The sequence below is a fragment of the Ictalurus furcatus genome, chromosome 3, assembly GCF_023375685.1.
Source record: "Ictalurus furcatus strain D&B chromosome 3, Billie_1.0, whole genome shotgun sequence".
Lineage (NCBI taxonomy): Eukaryota > Metazoa > Chordata > Actinopteri > Siluriformes > Ictaluridae > Ictalurus > Ictalurus furcatus.
The window spans coordinates 33741469-33751180 of NC_071257.1; the positions used below are offsets into that span (position 1 = coordinate 33741469).

Genomic DNA, 9712 nt, shown 5'->3' on the forward strand with positions numbered 1-9712 from the left:
TGAATATTACACAAACACATGCCGGACTCCCACCTCCGCAGAAATGAAAAACACTAATGTACAGTATACTAAAGATAGTCACGAGTCATTACTGATCACAGACACGGCCTGGGAATCAGCAATAGGTCTGGCTACACATGGGGGCTTTTAGAAATGGAAATAGACTTTCAGTTTCTATAGAAATGAATAGAAACGTTTATGGCTGGAGATAGAAATCCCATATCCAGTCTTTATATATACAGATATTTAGCAATAAAAGGCCTCAGTTAGAAAGACTTGTGAAAAAGAATCCTAAATGTTCCTATATATAATTTATAAGACATCCATTTGAATTAAAAAAAAAAAATTCCTAAATCCAACCTGTCTGTCTGTCTGTCTGTCTGTCAATCAGATTAAAATCACTCACATTTACAGAACGCTCCAAATGTTCGTATATGGCAGGACACAGGCAATTTTGCTTGAACTAAACGACGTGATGAGTGATTCTGAGTCTGAGACGGCTGAAGTTCAGCTTTTACCTTACGTTAGATAGACAGAGTCTGTCCGTTTATCTATCTATCTATCTCTCTATCTCTCTCTCTATCTATCTACAGTATCTATCCATCTATCTCTCTCTCTATCTCTCTATCTATCTATCTATCTCTCTCTATCTATCTATCTCTCTCTCTATCTATCTCTCTCTCTCTCTCTATCTCTCTCTCTATCTAGCTACAGTATCTATCTATCTATCTATCTATCTACAGTATCTATCTATCTATCTGTCTATTTATCTATTTGTGTCTGACTGTCGTCCATTTGTGTCTATCTATCTCTCTCTCTGTATCTCTCTCTATCTACAGTATCTATCTATCTATCTCTCTATCTACCTACAGTATCTATCTATCTATCTATCTATCTATCTATCTATTTGTGTCTGACTGTCGTCCATTTGTGTCTATCTATCTATCTCTCTCTCTCTGTATCTCTCTATCTACAGTATCTATCTATCTATCTATCTATCTATCTATCTCTCTATCTACCTACAGTATCTATCTATCTATCTATCTATTTGTGCTGACTGTCTATCTATCTACCTGTCTGTCTGTCTCTTTTTTCTCCTTTCTTTTTGCGCTTGAGCAGCGATCAGTGTTTGAGCACCAAACATTTCGTTCGTCCGTATATTTTTCCACGGTCGTACTCGTTTTCGTCCGTGTTTAGATTTTTATAAATCCCGTTTTGCAAATCGTTCCTAACGTGAGAACAAGTTCACGGACGATCTGATCCTTGGCGCACTTCATAAACCAGTCGCCACAGCCTCTACAACTGCACTTCCTACATTACCCTTCCTTTGGCTTTTTTTTTTTAATGAACTCTTTCACACCAGCAGTGGAGGATATTTCTTTCCTCTCATCTCCTCTGCTAGTCACTGAGCTGCACTGCCGAAAGTGGCTTGTTGTTTTAATACCGAGCGCCAGCTCCGTTAACTCACAGCAGGCCTCGCCATGTTATTAAATGATTTCTAATTGGATTTGCAGGTTGCATTATTCATTTAGCCTACATCACTATTACAAAGGGAATGCAAAAGCGGAGGAAGGCCGTGCTGTAAATAGAGGCCCGGGTGGAGTTTCGGCTACGACCGGTTAATATTCAAGAAACACGGGCCAATTCAGCAATTCAATTAAGTGTTAACGGGGGGGGGGGGGGGGGGCGTGGTCTTAAGGGACGTTAAACATTGATGCTCTTGAACTGGGCTTGGAGAACGGAGAAACAAAACGGACGTTCGATTAACATGTCACTGCTTCAAAACCACACACACACACACACACACACACGCACACACACTGACGAACTTAACCTGGCTCTTTCCTTTCTCCCAGATATACTAGCTCGTATGAAGGAACACATGGGAGAATAGGATTTTATTCGGCGATTTGAGTCACGCTAATTAAACTGAAATGTATTCCTAGTAACCCAAAATGAATTGGGTCATAATTAACAGCACCCTAACGCCGTTCCCTCTTTCCCTGTCTGTCTGTTTGTATCTCAGAGCACCTGGGTGTTCGTCTGGAGGAGTACATGTCCAGATTTCCGAAGGTGCGGATAGTGCGCACTAAGAAGCGCGAGGGTTTGATACGCACACGCCTCCTGGGAGCGTCCGTGGCGAAAGGGGAAGTCCTCACCTTCTTAGACTCGCACTGCGAGGCCAACGTCAACTGGCTGCCTCCTCTGCTCGGTACGTACACCGATTATATTTATTTATTTGTTGTTGTTTTTTTTTTTTAAATAGAAGAAGAGAAAGAGGAGGGAGGTCACAGCACGAGATGCACATTTCTGTCTCCTTCTGCTTTTCAATTAAAAAAAAAAAGTCTCGACCGAAAAAAAAATCACACTTATCTCTCTCCTCCAAATCGAACAATTTCACAAATCAAATGCCTTTCTTGGTCACTCCTGCAGTGGGCTGATAACAAAAGAATCATGAGGTGGCCTATTCCTTTTTCTATTTATTTTTCTCTTTCAAATATTCTCGCTCTCTCTCGCGCGCGCGCTCTCTCTCTCGCTCTCTCTCTCTCGCGCGCTCTCTCTCTCTCTCTGTCCTGCTTACTCACAAAAAACCTTTTCCTCTCCTCCAGTCGTATATGTCAGTGCTCTGAAAACGCCATTTCGTGTCCCGTCGAGACGAGCGTGTGCGCCTCAGACCGAAACCCGTCCCTCCTAATTGCCTGTAATCACAACCGTCTTCTGTCTAGACGTTTGTAGTCATTCCAAGCTTGAAACAAGCTCGTCTTTTTCTATTCGCAAACCGTTCTGCTCATTGGAAGCATTTCTTTCTAGAAAGAAGTTAATAAATGTGCCACAAGGATAAGAGTAGGGCAAGTTTGAAACGAGTGGAAAAGTCTAGAAACGGCCGTAATGATCGTATATTCGGTGAATTGTAATCATATAATAGGAAATGCTTCGTAAATCGGACTATATTCAAGATATTTTCATTTGCAAAGATGCTTTTTTTTTTTTCCTTCTTCTTTTTTTGCAGGGTGAAAACAGACCCGTTTATGAACACTTTATGATTCCGAGACCCAACAGCACAGCACGACATTTTAGAAAACCAATTCTTGCTCTTATAATTCACTGTAGACCCCTGCTATGTTTCTGCGAGCAGGAGGCGGGGCTGACGTCAGAGCGGCACGTCTCACTCACGGGTCTATCACTTCATTTGTACATTCCCGTCACGTAGACATTTCGCCATGGAGTCGTAACATTTACGTGGATTTTTTGTGCTTTCAAGTGAAATTCTTATTATTATTATTCTTATTATTAGGGCCCAGCACAGAAGGTGCATAGGCACCCTGTTGTTATTCTACCTTCTGGCTAGGGTGTCTATGGCAGCACGTAGAACCGTCTGGTCGAAGTGCTTCAGATGCTCTAGCGCCACCATCAGGTCAAATTTGGGGCTGATTTGGAAGTACATTGATGGTCTTAACTATTAAACCGTGTGTCCAAAGTTTAAAAGCCCGGTATTCCCTGGGTCAGGACGAATGCAGAGTGCCCCGTGACATCGATACTGCCTAATTAGATTTTCCGCCATCTTGGATTTTGTCAAAAACTTTATCTGCTAGTCCTCCTATAAATTTTGTCCAATCATCACCCAGTTTAGCACACGCCCATCTTCAGAGTAAGCCTCACAAAAGTTATCAAAGAATTTTAAATACAGCAATGCCATCTTGCTGCCCATTTGTTCATCTAGACCTTTCCTCCTACAGTCAGAGAATCCCACCACTGTCCATGTGAGTGAAACGACATCAAAATGCTGCTTGCAGCTTTTATTATTATTATTATTATTATTATTCACAAGTATTCCATCCATCCATCTTCTATACCGCTTATCCTTCCTTCAGGATCACGGGGGAACCTGGAGTCTATCCCAGGGAGCATGGGGTGCAAGGCGGGGTACACCCTGGACAGGGTGCCAATCCATCGCAGGATACAATCACATACACACTCACACACCCTTTCATACACTATGGACACTTTGGACATGCCAATCAGCCTACCATGCATGTCTTTGGACTGGAGGAGGAAACCGGAGTACCCGGAGGAAACCCCCGTAGCATGGGGAGAACTCCACACACACAGGGCCACGGTGGGAATCGAACCCCCGACCCTGTAGGTGTGAGGCGAACGTGCTTACCACTAATTCATTCGGTGGAATTCGTTCCAGCAGTCCTAACACACACACACTACCACATCTGCTTATTTACACTCTCACATGCACTGTTTATATTCGCCATTCACATTTCTTATTCTCTGGTCCAGGGTTTAATACTTCAGACCCTGAAGTACCTGCACGCTTTACAGTGTGCTTTTACCGCACAGCTGAATGCCAAGCGTCGTGCAGACACACTCATCACTCACAAAGTCCTAATTAGTTAATTGATCTAAAGAAATATCACTTGGACCAGACATTGGAGATCTATTTTAGATTGCCCATTAGTCCTCTCAGACTTCACTACAGCCATGCTCCAAATAAACTGACCCACACACACACACACACACACACACACACATTTGCTTTATCGCTCCAATTCAACCTGATGCCGGCAACCCACACAGTGAGACGAGGCCGTTGAGTCCATTTGTGCTGTTTTCTTCTCTTTTTTTTTCACACTCCTCATTCTTAATTGGAAATTTTCTCCCTGCCGTCCTTTGGAGACTGCAACAGAGTAAACATCCTGAGTATTCAGATCAACACCGCTTAAGAGCCGTGTCTGAAATGGAGAGATGGAAAGAAAAAACCTGGCGGATTCAGCCCGAGGAAGCACGAGCGGGTTTTCTTTGTTTGTTTGTTTGGTTTTTTTTTTTGTAAAGCCAGCGCAAAGACCAAAGACAGTCAAAAATCAATAGACGCGTCCATACTGGCGCGAGCATGAAGCCTGTTTGTGTTTAAGCTATTCAGGAGAAGCCCGTTTCCTGTCCGTCACACTGCGCACGCGCGCACACACGGCGCAGTCTCCACAAACAATCCTCCTGTTATATATAAATCTCTGAGCAAACAGATTTTATTTATTAATCAAGCTATACGATTATAGCGAGGGCTTCTCGCACACTCGAGCCGACCCCGGTCCGACTCTCAGATGCAAGACAAACAGTAGCCGATGGACGTGAAGGACATGAAAGCACTAGCGTAAATTTCTTCCGCGTCCTTCGTTGGCGTTTTCCAGCTTCGTGTTCGGACACCCGAACATCTATACACGCCGCATGTGTGTCACTGCGTCCGGACACGTGTTCGCATCTCTCCGTGTCTCACGCTCGAGCGGTAGCGTCGAGGGAGGGTTTCGGGGTGACAGATCTGGGCCAGCTTATCCGTGGCTGACTCGCTGGAGGCCGAGGGTCTCCGTGTCCGTGCCTCCGTGGACCAAACCCACTTCGATGCTCTGTAATTGTTTCTAATCGCCAGGCAGCTTCAATTTCTCAGAGCCTCCCCACTGGGGCGAGTCAAGCTAAAGAGGCCAAGCGAGCTAGAAACGGACCGAGACTCCCCAGACATCCAGGCAGTCGTCACACCTTCCCTCCGTTTCACACCCCCACCCCCCTCTCCCTTACCTTCCTACACTGCAGACAAAACGCAAGGGATATAGATGACACATGTGGGCCTGGCTAACACTGCTTCACTTCCTCCCTCTCCCTCTCTCTCTCTCTCTCTCTCTCTCTCTTTTTAATCCCTCAGACCAGATAGCCCAGAACCCCAAGACCATCGTGTGTCCCATGATTGACGTCATCGACCACAACCACTTCGGATACGAGGCTCAAGCTGGGGATGCTATGCGAGGAGCTTTTGATTGGGAGATGTACTACAAACGCATTCCTATCCCTCCTGAGCTCCAGGGACCTGACCCCAGCGACCCTTACGAGTGAGTACACACACACACACACACACACACTCTTACATCTTATCCGTTCTTAACTCTAATATAAGAAAAGGAATTTATAAGTGTAAAATGGAGCTCGGGACGGCTGTGTCGTTTTTCAGCTACACCTAATACCTTTTTTCATACATCTTTGTCATTAGCTTGTTAGCTATCTATCTAGGTTTGGATTAACCTCTGGGTTTAGTAGTTAGTGCAGAGTCCTTTATAAGCTGCACAGGGTTTATTCATGTAGAACTACGCAGTAGTCCAGAGTTTTTGCCAATATTAGCAGTTAGATTGACATCATTTCTTCAAATTCGACATCACCGGTGCGTTTATTTCAGCTGTCTCACCAAAACAATTGGGATTGGTAATATAGAGGAGGCGGAGCTTGGTTCATCTTCACTCCATATATAGCACAGATCACATATCTGGTGAAGACATCACTGAGAACAGAGCACGGTTAAAGAACTGTGTGTTTGCTGTGTGCATTCGGGAGGAGAAGTCGCCGGAGTGGGCGTTGTTTTTTTTCCCCCCTTTAACGGAACAAACAGGTGGACGAAAATGAAGCTTGCTGAACAAAGAAAGGTTGCTGGCATGGTATATACTGCATCCGTTCATCTTCAGTGCTTTCATATATTTTGGGAAATAGAGCCAACACATTTGTTCATAAAATAATAAAATGCAGGAGCACACACACACACACACACACTCTACTATTTTGGAGTCAAAAGTGCTAACACGTTTAATAGTCTTCAAATAGTCTTCATTATAGCCCGATACTAATCATCAATGCTTTTACACGTTCTAATGAAACTGTTGTCGCCATTCAGCCGTGTTAGAGCTAAGTCAGGAATCTTACGCAGCTGTATTAACGTACATGTGCAGGCGCGCTAATTTGTTCCACTTGGGGACATCTTTTTGTAATATCTTTCTGAAATACAGGTCTTACTAAATTCCAGCATCTGCTGTCAGGTATTTGAGTCTTTTCTCTAACAGCTGCTCTGACAGCAGCACAGCTGCAAATCACAGGTTTATACTGTATCAGTGCGCTGGTTCTAACACGCTATGGTTTCTATAGTAACCGCTCGTTCACGGAGAATTGTACGGCGGACGCTCCACATGAACGGCGACATGTATATGGAAGGAGTCTCCAGTGTCAGCACTATGTGACAGTCAGAGGTGAGGTTTTCTGACACTAGAGGGAGAAAACAAGAGAGGACGGTCATGTTGCTGTTTTATTTTACAGATAAAAGCCGACGTTTCGTTGATTTGCCCGTGTTTCGAAATGTTGCAGAAATTCGATCTGTAACAAGCACTAATACAGGCCCAGTGGGGCAGGAATCCTGCTGCCCAACGCTCACATGAACCAGTTAATCTTAACAGAAGAGTTGATAAGAGAGCTGCCAAATTGGGCTAGGTCAAAATACTCTGTGGCTACCAAAATCTCGTCTTAGTATATAATTTGAATTAAATCTGATCGATTTGCACAAGAAAAGGCAAAGTGAAAGTGCAGACAGTGTACAGAACCTGTAGCATAGGTCAAGTGTTTGGTAGGTCCTATAGCACAGGTCAAGTGTTTGGTAGGTCCTGTAGCACAGGTCAAGTGTTTGGTAGGTCCTGTAGCACAGGTCAAGTGTTTGGTAGGTCCTGTAGCATAGGTCAAGTGTTTGGTAGGTCCTATATCACAGGTCAAGTGTTTGGTAGGTCCTGTAGCATAGGTCAACTGTTTGGTAGGTCCTGTAGCACAGGTCAAGTGTTTGGTAGGTCCTGTAGCACAGGTCAAGTGTTTGGTAGGTCCTGTAGCACAGGTCAAGTGTTTGGTAGGTCCTGTAGCACAGGTCAAGTGTTTGGTAGGTCCTGTAGCATAGGCCAAGGCCTCTCGAGTTCATTTTGTTTCAGGTGACATCGCTATTAACATCTTTCTGCCTCATTAAAATGGATAAGTGGTAGCTCTGTGGTTAAGACATCAGACTACTGAACAGAAGGTCGTGAGCTCCAATCCCAGCACTGCCTAGTTGCCACTGCTTGGCCCTTGAGCAAGGCCCTTAACCCCCATATGGGGGCAGTGGTGGCTTGATGGTTAAGGCTCTGGGTTAGTGACTGGAAGGTTGGGGGTTCAATCCCCAGCACTTCTAAGCTGCCACTACTCTCTCTGCTCTGTATCATAACATGCCGGGATATGTGAAGGAAAAAAGAATTTCACTGTATTATAATGTATATGTGATCAATAAAGACTCCTCATGTTCAGTTGTATAAACGTAAGTCTCTCTGGATAAGGGCGTCTACCAAATGCCCTAAAATATGAATGGAACTCTAAAATCTATGGCCATGAGCCACTGTAGCAAAACATTTTACCCGTTTGATTAAAGATTTCACTATAAAAATCACCATTATTAAAATTTTTTCTTTCAAACTGATATTTATTTTTTCCTAGAGGTTTCAGAACACCTCTATTTGTTCATTTAAATACCAACACAAATACAGTAGGCTTTCAGTCAGGAAATAACTAAATGTTCCTTAATTATATTAGCCTAGAACGATATTTTCATAAGAGCATTCATATCATGTTTACATTCTCCAAAGTGAAAAATCCTCAGTGTTCAATATTTCATGTATTAACTTCCTAACGAAGTATAAAGACGAATAAATACTGTATACGAGCCTTGTAGAGAACGGGGTTTATTTCCAACAGGCACGTCTTAGGCTCTTGAAGGTCCTTCAAAAGTGCACGATGCGGGTTTATATACCGGGAATATATAATACACATACTGTATATAGAACAAGGAACGATTATTTTGCGTACTCGTATTAGCTTTCTGTAACGGATTAAACAAAACGGTAGTAAGTAAGATCTGACGCGAATACAGTGACACTCTAATCTCACTGGATATTCAGCGGCGCTTCCGCAGACGCCGTCAGGTGTTTTAATACGCCGCGTTTGCGACAAACACCTCCAGCTCCCTTCTCCTTTCATTCGATGCCACTTCTCAAAGGAGAAAATAACTTCCATGTCTGATCATGTCAGGTGTCACATTTGTTTGAATTCATTTCTTTTATTTTATTTTATTTTTTTCTCTTTGTTGCGCCAGACGCACATTAGTTTTATATTATTTTATTTTTTTCCCTCCAGACTGAGCTCGGTATCACGGCGCCTGCATCAGGTCAGGCTTTTGATCATGCCAGGGAAAAGGAGTTGCTGTTTCAGCCTCATTAAAAACACACCGAGCAGTGCAAATGGAAGACACACAAAATGTCAGCGAGGTGTGTGGGCTCTGGTTAAGAGAGTCTGCAGAGCACTGATAGAATTCACAGCAGGATGTGAGGAGCCTGTCCCGGCTTTGCGTACTGTTTCATGTCACCGCTGCATCCTATTGGCCTTTATTCACGCTGACACGCAGAGAAAGGGTGTGTGTGTGTGTGTGTGTGTGTGTGGGCATGGATCTTTCTAGATCTTTATTTATTTTAATTCAGCAAATTAATGGGCTCCTGTTTTTTTTCTGATCTCTCTCTCTCATTAAATGAAAAAAAAAAAAAATCCCGTTTATTCCATGTAAACTGTAAGTCCTGTCTCACAATGCATCATTTTTCAGCAGATGTGTGTTTGGATATGTGCACAGGTTTGAAAGGAACGTTCTGGCAAAGGACTAGAGTATAATGTTGTGTAGTGGTAGTCTATAGCGCTGTATTGCTTCTCTGAGCTTTAGCATTTTTTAGCAGAATTCAAACGCTTTATCATTTTACATTAAAGCGTTTGGCAGACGCGCTCATCCAGAGCAACTTATATTATCTCATTTATACATCTGAGCAGTTGAGGGTTAAGGGCCTTG

General features: G+C 43.4%; 1 protein-coding gene across 1 annotated transcript in view; it reads left to right on the plus strand.

Moving 5' to 3' along the window:
• Positions 1–9712, plus strand: part of galntl6 (polypeptide N-acetylgalactosaminyltransferase like 6) — a 255001-nt gene that overhangs the window by 190060 nt on the left and 55229 nt on the right. Inside the window, exons 6-7 of the mRNA XM_053622119.1 lie at positions 2027–2212; positions 5702–5885. Of these exons, the coding sequence (XP_053478094.1) occupies positions 2027–2212; positions 5702–5885 (370 nt within the window). The remainder of the gene's footprint in view (positions 1–2026; positions 2213–5701; positions 5886–9712) is intronic.